Source organism: Astyanax mexicanus, chromosome 13 (genome assembly GCF_023375975.1).
Source record: "Astyanax mexicanus isolate ESR-SI-001 chromosome 13, AstMex3_surface, whole genome shotgun sequence".
NCBI lineage: Eukaryota > Metazoa > Chordata > Actinopteri > Characiformes > Acestrorhamphidae > Astyanax > Astyanax mexicanus.
In genome coordinates, this window is record NC_064420.1 from 26895658 (window position 1) to 26911940 (window position 16283).

General features: G+C 39.3%; 1 protein-coding gene across 3 annotated transcripts in view; it reads right to left on the reverse strand.

Annotated features, from left to right (window-relative positions):
- The window catches only part of lama5 (laminin, alpha 5), a 135461-nt gene that overhangs the window by 20456 nt on the left and 98722 nt on the right, over positions 1-16283 (reverse strand). For all 3 annotated transcript variants that reach the window (XM_022677607.2, XM_022677609.2, XM_022677606.2), the window contains exons 42-61: positions 15462-15575; positions 14201-14331; positions 13973-14053; positions 12513-12727; positions 12250-12350; positions 11969-12152; positions 11681-11821; positions 11438-11589; positions 11177-11287; positions 10590-10701; positions 9998-10168; positions 8253-8449; positions 8025-8141; positions 6104-6258; positions 5850-5991; positions 4588-4690; positions 4309-4422; positions 3184-3369; positions 2801-2940; positions 470-646 (exon numbers count right to left, since the gene is read on the reverse strand). In XM_022677607.2, the coding sequence (XP_022533328.2) occupies positions 470-646; positions 2801-2940; positions 3184-3369; positions 4309-4422; positions 4588-4690; positions 5850-5991; positions 6104-6258; positions 8025-8141; positions 8253-8449; positions 9998-10168; positions 10590-10701; positions 11177-11287; positions 11438-11589; positions 11681-11821; positions 11969-12152; positions 12250-12350; positions 12513-12727; positions 13973-14053; positions 14201-14331; positions 15462-15575 (2844 nt within the window). The remainder of the gene's footprint in view (positions 1-469; positions 647-2800; positions 2941-3183; positions 3370-4308; positions 4423-4587; positions 4691-5849; positions 5992-6103; positions 6259-8024; positions 8142-8252; positions 8450-9997; positions 10169-10589; positions 10702-11176; positions 11288-11437; positions 11590-11680; positions 11822-11968; positions 12153-12249; positions 12351-12512; positions 12728-13972; positions 14054-14200; positions 14332-15461; positions 15576-16283) is intronic.

A 16283-nucleotide genomic window follows, 5' to 3' on the forward strand; every position in this document is an offset into this window, starting at 1 on the left:
ACATGGCCCTGTGTGAAAAAGAGTTTTTAAAACATACAGGGGTTGGACAATTAAACTGAAACCCCTGATTTTAGTTCTGGTGGAAACAGGAGAGTTGAGGTGCACAGCTAACCAGATGACTGGGGCGCTGAATTCGGCCACAGCATCGCACCAGTGCAACCCTGGCTCTCTGACTCCGTCCACATCAGCCAATAGTGATGTGACTTTTTGACGGTTCCACTATAACTGGTGGAAACGTGGGCCGGTTCGCTGAAAAGCACCACGGTTCTTATAAGTCCGAACGGAACTTTTGGTTCTTTTGGTGGAAAAGCACTAACAGTGAGCAGCGCAGTGGATGGTAATAATCGTGACCGGTGGTGTCTAGCTAGATTTATCCAAGTGAACAGACAAGTAACGTCGCGTCCATATGGAATGCAATTGTCCCATGACTTTTGGCATGTCAGGGTTCTTCACAAAAAAGCTGACTTACGTTCTTGTTTCCCAGGTACAAGACGAACTGCTGGTTGTCGGCTTGCCTGCGTCTGCGGGCGGGGCGGGGAAGTCTGATGTGGAACTTGAGGGTGGTGTAAGCAGCCAGGTCAGCCAGGTTACTGGGAGTCCTCACCTGCACTCCGGACGTGCCGTTAAACTTCACTGATACTCTTACCTGAGAAACAGACAGAGACGAAAGAGAGAGATATAGACTTTATATTGAAAGAAAATGTACGCTTTTTTTTTCATAACAATATACAACAATACACATAGTTCTCAAGGCACTGTTCGGCCTGAACTTGTATAATTTCGTACAGAATAAAGTATGAATCATTAAAAAAAATATATATGTATATATATATATATATATATATATATATATATATACTATGACCGATTTCCTAAAATTCTATATCAATCGCAATATATCAGATAGTTTCAGTTTTCAGTTTTGCAGTGTATTGACATCAGTGATGGGAATAACAGCGTTGAAATACTTTTTTCAGTAACAAGTAATCTAACTAATTACTCTGACTCTCACGCTGTTACCATTTCCGACACCCCGTTACTGCATGTAACTTTAGCTGCTCAATTAACTTTTTTTTTTTTTCCCAACTTCGCACATACAGACAAAGGCGCAAGTATGTGTGTGTGTGCATTGTGTGTGTGAGTCACAAGGGAGGGGAGGATGAGAGATAACCGCCTGAGCAATGATTGGCTGAGGTATAGTAAGATTTCGTCTTCAGCCAATCAGAGAAAATAGGTGGGTGGGTGTTTAGAGTGCATGCATAGGGACGGGTGTTTACAGCGCATAGCCAACACTATTTTAAACTCACTGAGGTCAAAGGTAAAAATGCGCTCGTCGAGTGCACATTATGTCCCCGAACTAAAAATTTGTCATGAACAAACCCTCTATACAGGTACTTGTCTTTGCTGTCGTGCACTCTATTCATCTGGCTTATAAAACACTCTCTGAGAAGGTGGGGGTCGGAGGGTGGGGGTTACGGGGGCGAGTAAAAGTAATGCAATAGTTACTTTTATAGTGGAGTAACTCAGTTAGTAACTCAGTTACTTTTTTGGAGAAGTAACTAGTTACTATAACTAATTACTTTTTTCAAATTAATGATCCCAACACTGATTGACATACAAATTAAAAGAGAGCACTTCAGTTTCTGAATCAGTTTCTCTGATTTTGCTATTTATAGGTATATGACTGAGTAAAATGAGCATTGTTGTTTTATTCTATAAACTACAGACAACATTTCTTCAAAATTCCAAATAAAAATATTGTTATTTAGGGTGCTTTCACACCTGCCTCGTTTGGTCCGGACTTTCGGACTTTTCAGTTTGGTTTGAACCAAAGTAGCAGGTGTGAAAGGGGCCGGGAACCACGGTCTGGACCAAAGGACCAGATTTTGGTCCGACCAAGAGAGTTGGTCTGGTTCTTCTGAACTATGGTCCGGTTCGCCTGCAGTGTGAAAGCGCTTTTCTGGATGTTCCGAACTTTCGGACCAATTGCAGGAAGCTGAACAGGCTTTCCTCAACAACGGCAGCAGAAGAAGAAAAATAACCATCTACTACTGACTGCAGCCTGCGGGAAGGCAGAGTTGGACGTCCAGCGCGTCCAGTCCCACCCACTTTGTCTCAGGTTTGTAGTGTATACACAGTATTTAAGCCGGACGATGCGGCACATTATATTTAAAGTCTGCTAACTGCCCTGTACATTGTTTACTTCCGTTCAGAGGCGGATGCTGACAAAGTAGGTGGGACTGGACGGCATGATGCTAACAAAGTGGGCGGAGCTTGACAGTCAGTACCCTCTCAAAAGTACCCTCTCAAAATAACCTGAAAAGCAGGACAAATGAGCCGTGGATACAGCAGCTTCAGGACGAGCACGTTCGTTTGGCGAATTTGAACTAACCTAGAGTACTGCGCCTGAAGTTACTGCTGCTGCTGCTGGTATAAAAACCACAATAGCAGCACTACTATGGAGACGAAATGAATCTGTTAATTCATTTTATCCTGATCCTGGAAAGGCTTTTCACCGAATGAACCACCCGCTGAATTGTCAACACGCCAAAGTCAGACGCATTTCCTTCTAAAACCAATCAGCTTAAAGTTAAGGAAAACGCATGGATACGTAAGTGATGATGAAAGGATGTAGGAGTATCACACAAAGGTCTTTGGTGCGCTCCCTAAACTGCAGTGTGAAAACAAAAATAAGTGGACCAAATATATACAATGTAGCAAACACATGAACCTTGGTTCAGACCACAGTCCGGACTTTCAGGTGTGAAAGCACCCTTAGAGCAAAATGAAGTTAAGTTACCCGGCTGGCTGCCTTTCGCGCCTCAGCAATGAGCTCCCGGATTCTCAGGATGCTCTCCGAGATGTTGTTCGTCGGGACTGAGGTACTCAACTTGTTCAACTTCACCATCAACGTACGGATTTTGTCATCGATGGCACCCACTTTGGAAAACACAGACACACACACAGTGAGGAGAGATTTGTCAAAAACATGTAGTGATATGGTAATGCTTTCATAGACTCTTTGATATGCTTTAAATGCTTTCTAGCTTCCTGATCTAATCACTGCAGGCACACTGTTTTAGCTAGATGGTTGCAATGTTGTTGCAGGTGTAGATTTTAAGGCAGGAAAAAAAACCCATTGCATTAAAGGATTAAAAATACACTGAAAACTCTCACACTGACCTGACTTGTTGGCCTCACTGAGCGCTTTATTGATCTCGTCGTTTGTCATGTTGGAGGATCCGTACTGTTCCTGCCACTCATCCAGCTTCTTCTTCATTGGGTCCAGCGTATCCAGCACATCTGCTGCAGTGCTATTAGCCTTCTCCGCTGCACTCTTAGCTGCCTGGATCTCACCGGATGTGTTTCCTTTACACAGATACACAAACACACACACATTAGATTGTACCTGGCTCAGAATTTTGTGACACAGTTCAGATCATTTGTTTCTGTCTCCCCCTCCCAAAAAATACAGAGAAATGCAGATCATCTAAAGAAATTAGAATATCATTGGAAACTCATATATAGGTGTATTGATGATTAAGCCTACAGCCAATGAAAACCCAAAAATCAGTCTCACAAGATCAATTGGTACTTTTGAGCAGTGTGCACAGTGTGCCAAGTCCTGCTGGAAAATGAAATCTGCTTCTCCATAAAATGTATCAGCAAAGGGAAGCATAAAATGCTGTAAGATTTTGTGGGAAAACAAAACTGCACTCAAGACTTTGGTCTTGATAAAACACAGTGGATCAACACCAGCAGATGACATGTCTCTCCAAACCTTCACTGATCATCAGTAAATTTTACATTTCATTTAGAAAAAATCAAGGGACCAGATCCAAGCTGATGGAGGTCTAGTGTGAAGTTTCCACAATCAGTGATGGTTTGGAGAGACATGTCATCTGCTGGTGTTGATCCACTGTGTTATATCAAGTCTAAACTCAGTGCAGTTTTGTTTTCCCACAAAATCTTACAGCACTTCCTGCTTCCCTCTGCTGACTTAACTTTTATAGAGATGCGGATTTCATTTTCCAGCAGGACTTATCACCCTGCCCACACTGCAAAATCTTACATTCAATGTTTTATTTTCATACAAATATCCACAGTTACATGGTTAAGTTTTAAGTACAGAAAAGTCTGATGTTGTGATAAAATGTTTTTTTTTATCGATTGACATGGACTTTATTTCAGTTAATGTTCTCAGGAATGCATCTACCAATGTTATATGTCTCGACACCAATCACCAAACTACCTGTACTCCAAGGCAAAGTAAAAGGCTACAAAAGTAAAGCCCTTAAAAATCCTCACCTTGACTTGTGTTGAGGTAATTCTGCACCTTCTGCAGATCCATCATCAGGTCGCTCTTTTTGGTCGTAGCATTTTGCAGCCGATTCTTGATGTCCTGCAGCTGAGGCTTCAGTTCTGTCCAATTCAAGACACATTTAGGCTCATTTTAATTTCATGTTCAACAAAGTAAGTGCATATAGTTTAAAATCTGGACACTCAAAGGTTTACTTTTCTTAAGGTTTAAAATTTATCCTACTTTAAATGTAAATATAATCATTAATTTGATCATTTTAAATGTACCTTTATCAAGTTCCTCCTGTAGAGCTTTCGCTTTATTCTCGAGGTCAGCACTCTGGTTCCTCAGAGCGTTGACCTGCTGCGGGAGGTCCTGGCCCTTCACCTTCTGTACCCAAAGCAAAGAAATCCTAATTTAGTGCATTATCTGATTACAGCAGAATTCCATAGTTTGTCTGATAGTAATCCGGTTAACATGTTTAAAGAAACTTGGGTCAGCAGATTTTTCCTTTGCAATGAGCCAATAAACTCATATAATAAGACTTCATGGCACAGTTTTTTTTATTTAAACACATTAACACAAGCAACTATTTTAATATGCGTCACTGGTAGACCATGTATGTAAGTTAGCTTACACTTCAGATCTTTACAGTTTCATAGGCCCTACAATTGAACCCTGCAGCACTCCATGATTCACAATAGTGGATAGCTTCAGCAGGTGGTACGTTTTCAATGTTTTGGTTTGGTCACAGGTGGTACATTGCTTTAAACGTTTAGGAAACCTCTGAGCTAGAAGACAAAGGGCCCTATAGTACTCCCAGGTTAGCAGACACGGTCAGCTGCAGTTAGCAGCCGCAGTTAGCAGAGCTTAGCGCTAGTAAATGCTGCTCAAAACACTACACTAAGGAACTCTGAGTGTTCTGGTAAGCCCAGATATCTGTTTGTCCCACATAGCTGGTTTTAACACGATAAACAGGCAGACTAATGCTAATACTGGTATTACTGCTCCAGCCTTAGTGCTGGAGAAACTTCACTGAAACTCCTGTATAACTCTGTACTTCAGTGGAGTGGCTTTACTGCTCCTCACAACCTGACTGGTAAAATTCATATATAGGGCACACTCTCTTAGGGGCACTGACTATTTTTGGTCAAATTAATTCATTTTAAAATACGGTGCACAGTTGTTGCTTTACAACAACGAATTGAAAAACTGTTCTGTTTTCATAGGAAGCAAAACATGAAATTTTCAATGCTTTGGCCCAGATGGAAATGGTGCTTTTTCTGTATTCTATTAGCTTTAACTTGCACCGAATGTCAAGCTGTGTTCACAAACAGGTTTTTCTGACCCCATGCAGTGATTCCCATTACAGAATTATGCTTTTTTATGTTTTTAATGGAGTGAAAGCCATCTGAGGGCCTAAAGGTCACCAGCATTAAATATATACCTTACATTATATACTGTACATGGTGGAATATCTAAAGTCTTCGCAATTTTAAATTGAGAATTTTTTTTTTAATTGTTCCCCAATTCTAGATTTTATTTTTACCTCCAGGGCCTCCGTAGCTGATTTATTAGCTTCCTTAGCTAAGTTATCAGCCTCATTCACACTGTTGATGATGTTGTTGTAAGCCCGGGAAGCGTTCAGTGCTCTCTGGATGAAGCCGTCTTGGTTAGTGTCGGAAATGACACTGTTCAGACACAGGGTAACAGGATACAATGGTGAAGACAAAGAAATTTAATGTGTATTATTGTTTCATTAAGCTACTGATATTTCAAAAACTAAATAAAAGGAATAAGCACCTGGAGAGGTTCTTGGCGAGCTGATCGAGAAGCTCGGCGTGTTTCTCAGCTTCCTCCACCAGGGGGCTTTTAGCACCAGAGGTAGAAAAGTTCTGCACCTTCTCAGCAAGAGGCTGCCGAGCTCCATCCAGCTGAGCAGCCAGACGCTCATATTCCTACAGAGAAAGAGAGATATAATATTTTACTGTTCAGTTTACGAATAAAAAAAATTACTATAAATTATAAGGTGCATTAAGCGACATCAGTAAGAATGCCTACATCAAAGTGAACAAGGGTGTCGCCATGTTTCCATTCAAATTCAAAAGGTTTCAAAGTAAACAAAACCTGAAACGAGTGCTGGATATTAATCTACACAGGTTTCTCTCCTGAAAACCGTTCCTTTGGATGAGTAAAGCCCTTCTGTTTATTTACAGTAAACTTAGAATTCCACTTTTTAGTTTTTTACTGTGTGCTAACTATAGTGCTAAGTGTGGTTAGCGGGTAATGCTAATGCTCCTCCTAGCTGGGGCTAGCAGCAAGCTACAGTTAGATAATAGTCACCTCTGAGTGGTGAAAGAGCAACACTAGAGCCTAGCACGATTAGTGGCTAATGCTAACGCTGCTCCAGGAGTGCTAGCCAGGGTTAGCAGCAAGCTATAGGTTAAAAAATACTTACCTCTTACCGGCAAAAGAGCTAGCGCTTAGCGAGGTTAGCAGCTAATGCTAATACTGCTCCAGTCTCAGTGCTGGACAACTTAACTATATAACTGAACTATTATGCTGTACTTCAGTGGAGTAGTTATACTGCACCCTACAACCTGACTTATAGAGTTCATACATAAGGCGCACTGTCGATTTTTGGTAAAATTAAAGAATTTTAAATGCGCCTATTAGTCTGAAAAAAAAATGGCACTTGGAAAAGGTCAAAATAAGGCAACAAAACAGTAGCATCACATGTAGAAAACCATTAAACACTGGGTCCACTGACGTCTAAAATTTTACCATTGAACAAAATGAACAGTTTAAAAAAGGACAGGAGGAAAAGTGGTAATGCTTTACTTGAAGTGTACCAACAGGGCATTTATAACACATTCATACGCAATAATTATTGTATTTATAATGTAATACCTGAATATTTATGAATAAAAATGACAGCTAGCCCTTTTCAGTTCTGTTCAGAGGTGAGTATATCAGACTGTAGTCTGCGTGTGTTTTTTTTTTTTTTTTCATGTTAAACCAAGCTACGTGGGACGAACAGCTAGCCAATATCTCCCTGGCTTACCAGAACACTCAGGGATCAAGGTTCCAGTTAGCAGGTAATGCTAATTCTGCTGCACCCTGTTTTAGTGAAATCTGGAAATCTTAGCTTACTGTAAATAAACATAAGCGCTTTACTCACCCAAATAAACAGTTTTAGGAGAGAAATCTGTTTGACTTTAAAAGAAAATTGTTTTTTTTTTAAAGAATTATAGTTTTGTTTACTTAGCTCAGCTTAGCTTTACTGCTGAATTAGAAGTTAAACATGGTAACGCCTCTGTTCCTTACTTGTGTCGCTTCAAATACGCTTTACCAGAAAATAAATGTTCATTGATAGTGTGGCTTATAATCCAGTGCGCCTTATAGTGCGATAAATGTAATATGTATTTTGATTGTATACCTTAAAGCAATAAATAAAACAATAAAAAAAGAAAGGACAGGAGGAAAAGTTGTAATGCTTTACTTAAAAGGTAGCAACATAAGGCCTTTATTACAACACATTGAAAAGCGTTGATTATTGTATTTATAATGTAATACCTCAATATATATATATATATATATATATATATATATATATATATATATATATATATATATATATATATATATATATATATATATATATCAGGTGATTGTTGAAGTATATCAGGTGGTTGCTGAGGTGTTTGCTAAAGTGGATTCTGACCTCTTTGGAATCCTGTAGCATAGCCAGCATGTCGTTGACTTGAGCAACATCGTCTTCAGCCATCTGCATCGTATCCGTCACCTCTTTCTGCTTTTTCTTCAGATCATTCACTTTTTGCTAAAAAACAAATATGTAAAGATTAGGGTGATATTCTGTGAGAATGAAATAATGTTTAATATTGTATAATATTCAGCTAGCATAGTGTGTTTTGGGGGGTGGTAGGTTTACCTGGTTCTCGTCCAGCTGTTTCTGGTTGGCGTTGTTCTTCTCCGAAGCGAGGGCGGTGTTGTTGGCGGCTTCGTTCAGGGCGTCTCTTAGGCTTGTGAGCTCCTGGTGGAACTTGTTGAGTTTGTTTTTGATCTCCTCTACAGTAGCCTCATTAGCAGCCGTGCGGTCAGCCATCTCACTCTTCACACGATCCAACACTACAGAAGATACTATTACGTTATAATTCAGCTCATTTCACACAAAGCTACTGCAAGACTTACAAATGATGATTGAACATTACTACTGCTAAAGTGTGAAAGTGTTACTAAGGGGATGCCATGTGGTTTCTATGGTGTTCCAAAAAGTAATTTTTAATGGATGCTTTAGTCAACCAAAAGGTAGCTTTGTATGGTTTGCTAGAGTATGTGGTTGCATGTGGTTGCTGAGGTGTTCCAGGTGGCAGCTATGGAAGCTACAAAGGAATAGCAAAGATAGTTTGCTAGAGTGGTACTACACCGTTCCTAGGTGGTTGATAGGGTGTTGCAAGGTGCTTGCTACAATGGTGGTTGCTAGAGTGTTGCTAGGGTGAATTCAAGTGGTTGCTACAGTATTCCAGGTGGTATCTTTGGCAGTTACAAAGGTGTTCCAGGAGGTTACTATAAGTCTGCTAGGTGGGTGCGGTAAAGTTTTGCTACAGAGTTACTTGGTCGTTGCTAGAGTGTTGCTATGGTGCTGCTAAGGATAGTTTTGAATGTTGCTAGGTGTTTGCTAGTTTGCAAGAGTGTTGTTATGGTGTTGCTAATGTAGTTGCTATAGTGTTGTTAGGTGGTTGCTATGGAGTTGCTTGATGGTTGCCATGGTGTTGATAAGTAGTTGCTAGCTAAAGAACTAACAACAAACCAAAAAACAAATAGAAAAACTAAATAAATAAAGGTTTTTAGCGAAAAGCAGAAAAGCATTAACATTATCATAAACGTTAAAGGAAACCTGATTCATAAAAAATATTACTATCAATAAAGTAGCAACAAGTGTTGTAACAAGTAAAGTTGAGTTTTTCTGTTAACATTTTTTACAATTCAGAATATTGTTATGGTATTTTATTTAATAATGGTAATTGTATAATTTTTGTAAATACTTATTTATATAAAGCACCTATTTTTAATCTCCATATACAGAGTTTAATAATAATCCACATAACAATTTCCAATCAAAAGCAAGATGGAAGAGTGTGATGGCAAAAAGCGTTTACTTCATCAGGGCCATGGTACACCCTTGCAACCACCCGTTACCAAAACTGAACCCTGAGTATGAGAATAACCTTGTAAAATAATAATAATAATAATGTTTTTTTTTATTATTATTCCCAACTATCCCATTATCTCTATTCAGCTGTTAGACAGCTGTATATGATAGATAGATAGATAGATAGATAGATAGATAGATAGATAGATAGATACTTTATTGATCCCGAAGGAAATTTAGCAATATATATCTCCCCCTATCACTAATGATGCCTTAACACCAGGAGGGTGAAGACTAGCACATGCCTCATCCGACTCGGTTCCGATACATAAGCTAACAGACACCTCGCGCTGCTTGACATCACGCTTTGGAGTGATGAGGGAAAGCACCAATTCGAACCAGCAATCTCCCAATCATAGTGGCAGCACTTTAGACCTCTTGATCACTCTGCGCACTTGTATTAAAATGTTAAATTCTGACAGCTCCCTTATGTTTCGATTATAATCAAATCTCCTTTCACTTACGTTGGTTAGCCTGACTGAGCTCATAGTCTGCTTGCTTCCCCTGAGGTGTGGTGCTTCTGAAACGCATGTCTCTCAACATGGCCGCCACCTCCGCCAGCTTCCGCTTCAGCTCCTCCTCATCCATCGTCTGAGAGCCGTTTTGTGCTGCTTTCTTCATCTGATCCAAAAGAGCTGCCACACACAGACCATATGATATAATATGAAGAAATATTACTGATATAAAATGAAAGAAGTAACTATAGCGAGTACATTATTAATATTATTATTATTATCATTATTAGAATATATGATTGTGCACTCATGCAAAAAAAAAAAAAAATAAGGATTTAAAATGCACCTTATAGTACAAACAATATGGTATCCTGTAACCCACTATCAGACCTTGCTCAAAAAAAAAAAAAAAAAAAAACGAAGCACCTCACAACTCCCAAGCAATTTCATGATAAACAAACCATTAGAAAGGCTCCAAAATAACAACTTTTATTCAAAGTTAAAAGTTTTTTTCTTTCTCCTGTAAATACAGGACGTTTTTGTGCACAACAGTGATGGTGTTAATAATGGCATCATGCTATTAATATTATGAGACTCTAACCTTCTATGTCTTTCATGTAGTTCTTAACAGTGTCCAGAAGGTTCTGAGCTCTCTCCTTGGTGGCGATGGTGTTGTTTTCCAGTGTCTCTCCCTTTCTTGATGACAGTGATGCCTGAAAGATGAAGATACATACAGAAAATCACAACAGTCATAAAGATAATTATCAACATTATGCTAATGCTGCTCCAGAAGTGCCAGCCGGGGTTAGTATCAGGGCTAGAGCTTTGCTCAGTTACCAGCTAATGCTAATACTGCTGGAGAACTAAACTGAAACTCCTATATACCACTATATTTCAGTGGAGTGGCTTTACAACCTGGCTTATAAAATTCATACTTAAGACACAATGGATTATAAGGTGCACTGATGATTTTTGAGAATATTAAAGGATTTTAAGTGCGCCTTATAGTGCAAAAAATACAGTAAGTATATCGTAATTTTATATATAAATATGGCAAAGCAAACGGAAGGGAAATTCAATGTATTTTAATGGATATGAAATTCTGTATACCCTATTTCATGCGTTTTTATACATTTATTGATGCATTAAAAAAAACATGGAAGTGTAAATAAGTGTATTTCTCCATACCTTTTCCTGAAGCTCAAACAGGTCTGAGTCGATGGTCTGCAGCTCCTTCTCCAGCGTGTTGGCCTTGTCTCTGCTGCCATCCAGACTGCTGTTGTAGTTGTTTATGGATTTCTGGGAAACAGAAAGTAAGTTCTGGGTTCAGGTCGTTATTGTCATTTAAACACTGCAGAACACAACATCTGCCTTATTATGAGGGTATTTCAGCTGGTTTCAACTGTTATTTTTATGTGATTTTTTTTTCTGTGTGTCTAACAGACTTACAGACACGTTCTCTATAGACTTGTTAAGGTTGTGGAATTGAGCCCAGGCGAAGGCAGTGGTGCTGATGTTCTTCAGCTGATGCTCCGCAGAAAGGTACGTGCCGTTCACCTTGTCCAAATCCCGCAGAAGCTCCACCACACAGCTGTCACATCCTAAACGACATACACAAACAAAAAGCACTGAAACACATCTCCACAGTGTATGGATGTGCAATATATTGGCTGGTAATTTGACATTTTTTACGTTCACAGTGGACGTCCGCTCCTCTAGTGACCGGTACACTGTATTTCTCAGCACAGCGATCACACTGCTTTCCAGTCAGGCCTGCTGGACAGTGACACTCTCCAGTACGAGGATCACAGCGACCGCCCTTACAGTCACACTCTGCACAGCATAAGAAAGAAACAGATACACATAAATATATATAAATGTGATAAAAGCTATACACACTATACAGTTCTAGGAAAAAAATGAGAGACCACTTGAGGTTAGTGCTATAACGTAAAAGAGACAGAGAGAAAGAGGACTCACTCTTGCAGCCAGTAGGGCTGTAGTCCCAGTATCCAGGAGCACACTGGCGGCAGTTCGGACCATTCACTCCTGGCTGACACTTGCACGACCCGGTGACGGGGTCACATGACTTCTCTAGAGCGGCTGCTGCTGTACATTCACAGTGGTGACAACCACTGCAGGAATTGAACCCGAACATCCCGTTCTAAACAGACAAACGATAAACAACATTACAGCAATAAGAACCAGTTTATACACTGAATATAAGCAGCCTATTAGAAAAAAGAGGAGAGAAGCCGTACCTCACAGTGATCACAGTGAACACCAGAAACACCAGGTTTACACTGACACTGACCAGTGTGTGGGTCACAGGACGCTGTGCCACATGGAGAACAGTTGCATCCTGGAAAATTACAGTACATTATTTATCATTTAATAGGTTATAAGTGACTTTATGTTGAATTTAAATGCCATGTGTAGTTTCTTTTTATTTCTAGTTTTTTTGTGCAACAGTGACAGCTGATTCCTGTGCATTGGCAGTATATCTCCTGTCAGAGTCACTTACTGGTGCAGTTCTTGGCAGTGATGGCGTCTCCATAGTAACCCGGGGCGCAGAGTTCACAGTGGGGTCCAGCAGTGTCGAACATGCAGCTCTGGCACTCGCCGGTGATTGGATGGCAGTCGCTGAACAGCATGTTGGGGTCGGAGTTGTCGTTGCAGTTGCACGGCTGGCACGTGCTGCCAATCACCATGGGGTTGCCATAAAATCCTGGGGCACACCTGTAGCAGAGAGGGAATGCTTGGAATTAAGTTACCAACAATTATTATCTACTCTTAATTAAAAAAAAAACTGGACATTGTGTAAAATGTACATAAATGTAAATACAAATCTTATAGAACCACGATTTAGCAATTAATTAACGAAAACATATGAACTAATGTAGAGCTTGATTGGATAAGAAATATGGCATTTTAAAATGCTCTCTAAATCATTATTTTATACACACTATTAGAGCCGGAAAATATACCGATATTTTATCGTATCGTAATAAATTTTCTTATCATATGGACAACACGCATATCAAGCATATCCTCACTGCATTTTGAGACGTTGTGTACATGTAGCAATTTACTTTTAAATATTTAATTTAATTTAAACTACGCAGAGTCCGGAATTGGATAGTTATCATTTTTAAATTACGTTCCTTATCCAATTTCAAAGGCTTTCGAAGGCAATTACATCATATCAACCAAAATAAAGAAATATAATAACATGCTGGGCAGTATGACCGAAAATGTATAGAACAAAATTTTTTCAAGATTCTGATGCTTTTATTAATTAATTTATTGAATTTTGCATGACTGCTTAGGGAGTTTTATCACTTGTGCTGAATAAATGATTCTGTTCCCAGTACTGATTATGGGCTCGTCTAGGGGATGAGAGGAACTTTTCTCCGAGCTGAGGATCGATTGCACAATTCCTTTTGTCTCTTTTCTGAGTGAATAATTGCTGTTTGCTGTTGTATTTTTGTATTTTACTTGGATGAAACAGTCATACAGTGAGGAACAGCAGCAGGAGCTCCTCAAATAAAGTGCTGATCTTAGTATTCTTCAGGCAAGCGAGCGGAGCGAGACAAGCATTTGCCTCCATAGAGCTGAGCTACTATTATTCCAAGTGTATTTATTAGCTTGTTATGCTAACTGGCTAGCATTAGCTAGCAAGCTGCATCTGCTTCTTTGATGGTGATGTTCTGCATGGAGCTCTGCTGCAGATAAACCATTATACCGCCTAGCACTAACTGGTACAACTGACATTTTCAGCCTTTTGCTGCCCTGTTATAACTAGTACCCTAATTTTTTGAACTACTCTGCTACTCAGTCTCACTAATAAACTAATCAGTAACTTTAGCCTGGTGGAGATGCCCCTGAATGACTTATTATAGTAAATAGTTGATATTTTTAAATGGCCACTATAGGAATGTTCAATAAATCTTCAATATTTAATGAAGTAGCTTAAGATCTTACCTCTCACACTTGGGTCCAGCGTAGCCGGGCATGCAGAGACACTGCATTTGGTTGGGTTTCTCTACACAGCGAATGGCAAAACTGAAAAAACAAAAAAGACAAAGCTCAGTGAGTCTGCAAGCTGCTGAATTTAGTATATAGACAATTGCTATTATAATAAAAAAAATAATTTAATCAAACAAAAGTATATTTGGTAGTAAAGAGGGAAGTGTGTGTAAGGGCACCGACTTGTTAGAGGCCACCTGCATCGGGCAGGGACAGCTGGTGCAGGACACGGCATGGCCATCCACCGAGTTGTTGCCACGGAAACCACCCTGACACTTTTCGCAGTGGTCTCCAGCTGTGTTGTGCCGACAGTCCTGCAAGCGATTGCCCAAAGTACTGATTAACATCATGCATTTATACAGCTCTGGAGCAAATAAGAGAGCACTTAAAAATTATAAGTTTCTTTGATTTTACCAAACTGAAAAACCTCTGGAATATAATCAAGAGGAAGATGGATGATCACAAGCCATCAAACCAAACTGAACTGCTTTAATTTTTGCACCAGAAGGCGCATAAAGTTATCCAAAAGCAGTGTGTAAGACTGGTGGAGGAGAACATTTCAAGATGCATGAAAACTGTGAATTTATATTTTGTGAAATCTTACAGGGTTCTATTTGAGGGTCCACTTGTGCTGATTATGAGAATACATACACTAAAGGTCAAAAGTTTTGGAACAACGCTATTTTTGAGCTGTCGAGTAGCAGTGCCAAGCTGAACTTAGCAGTCAGTGACTTTATCACTGCACTTTACCTGTCAGATATCTAATTCATATCTTCATCGCTAAAACTGAGACTTAGTTAATGTTAAACTGAGCTAAAGGCTAAATCTGTTGCCATGTGGGTCATCCTGTACCAGTTTCCAAGAGTTTTTTGAAGGTGTAGGAAACAGTACTCACTGCACTCTGACTTCATCTGTAATTTCTTTAAAGAAAAGACCTCTACTTTTAATAGATACAGAGATTTCTGTGTTATGTGTTAAATTTTTAGTTATTATAATGAAAGTGTGAATGTGCTGTGTGTAAGTGTGTAAATGCTGCTGTAAAGAGTAACAGCAGTAACACAATCTGTTCCAGCACTGCTTTACTACAGACTATAAAGGCTTTGTAAATTCTCATTTTTTAAAAACCACTTCCAAAGCTCAGTTTATTTCCACTGCTAATTACCAGCTGTTAGCTGTTAACCAATTAATTGTTTTATTATCCTGATCATAGTGGCAGCGCTTAGCCCGCTGGACCACTCGGAGCCCTACTGTTTGCTTTTTTTACAATACAAACATTTTTTTAGTTTAGTTTTTTTTTTAGTTCATTTGTTTTCCTGAAAGGTTCTGGCAGTTTACAGCATTTTTTTTTAAATAAAACTTTTGACCAATAGTGCATAAAAGCAATTGTGGGAGTAAAGAAGTAAAGGGTGGGTTATATGTACAAGGTTTAGTGGAAAGGACTCACCACACACACGCCAGTTCCATCCAGACACTGATCAGAATGGCCATTACAGTTGCAGGGGACACACTTGCCCAGGAACAGACCCTTAGTGTCTCTGTAGTAGCCTGGAGCGCATTGCTAATTACAAAGAGAGAGAGAGAGACAGAAACGGAGAGTTGAGGTAATCAGTGTTCCAGCAAAAAAGAACTAAGTATGGATCAGGGTTCATACACTTTTTAACCAATACATTTCCATGATTTATTCATAACTTTTCCATGCCTTCAAAGGACATTTTTATGACCTTTCATGATTCTTAAAATATCAGTGCAGACATGAACATTAAAACCAAATATCAATTAAACTACAATCAAAATGTATTATAGGAGGCTTAAAATGTTAAAATGATAAAATGTTGACACACAATCTCTCAAATTGAATAATAAAATGTGTGTCAGATCCTGAGAGCTCCATTGTGTTGGGCTAAATTACTGAATTGATATATTGCAGATGTATTTCTTAGCTCAAAATAGATTTTCTCCGTCGGTAAACGGAATCAGAAAGATTTGTAGACCAAATTTCCATGAGTCTCAAATGAGCTTCACAACTTCTTTCTGGGTACTTCATGAATTACTGTGGATTTGGGACTTAATATACAGGGGTTGGACAATGAAACTGAAACACCTGGTTTTAGACCACAATAATTTATTTTCCCGATGGACAGTTCTGGTGGAAACAGGAGAGTTGAGGTGCACATTGAATTCTGCCGTGATTTGAGCAGCCGTGGTTTTAGGATTTTTGGATACAATCCGGGTTTGCGTCCACAGTTAATCCTGTTGGATGTGGTTG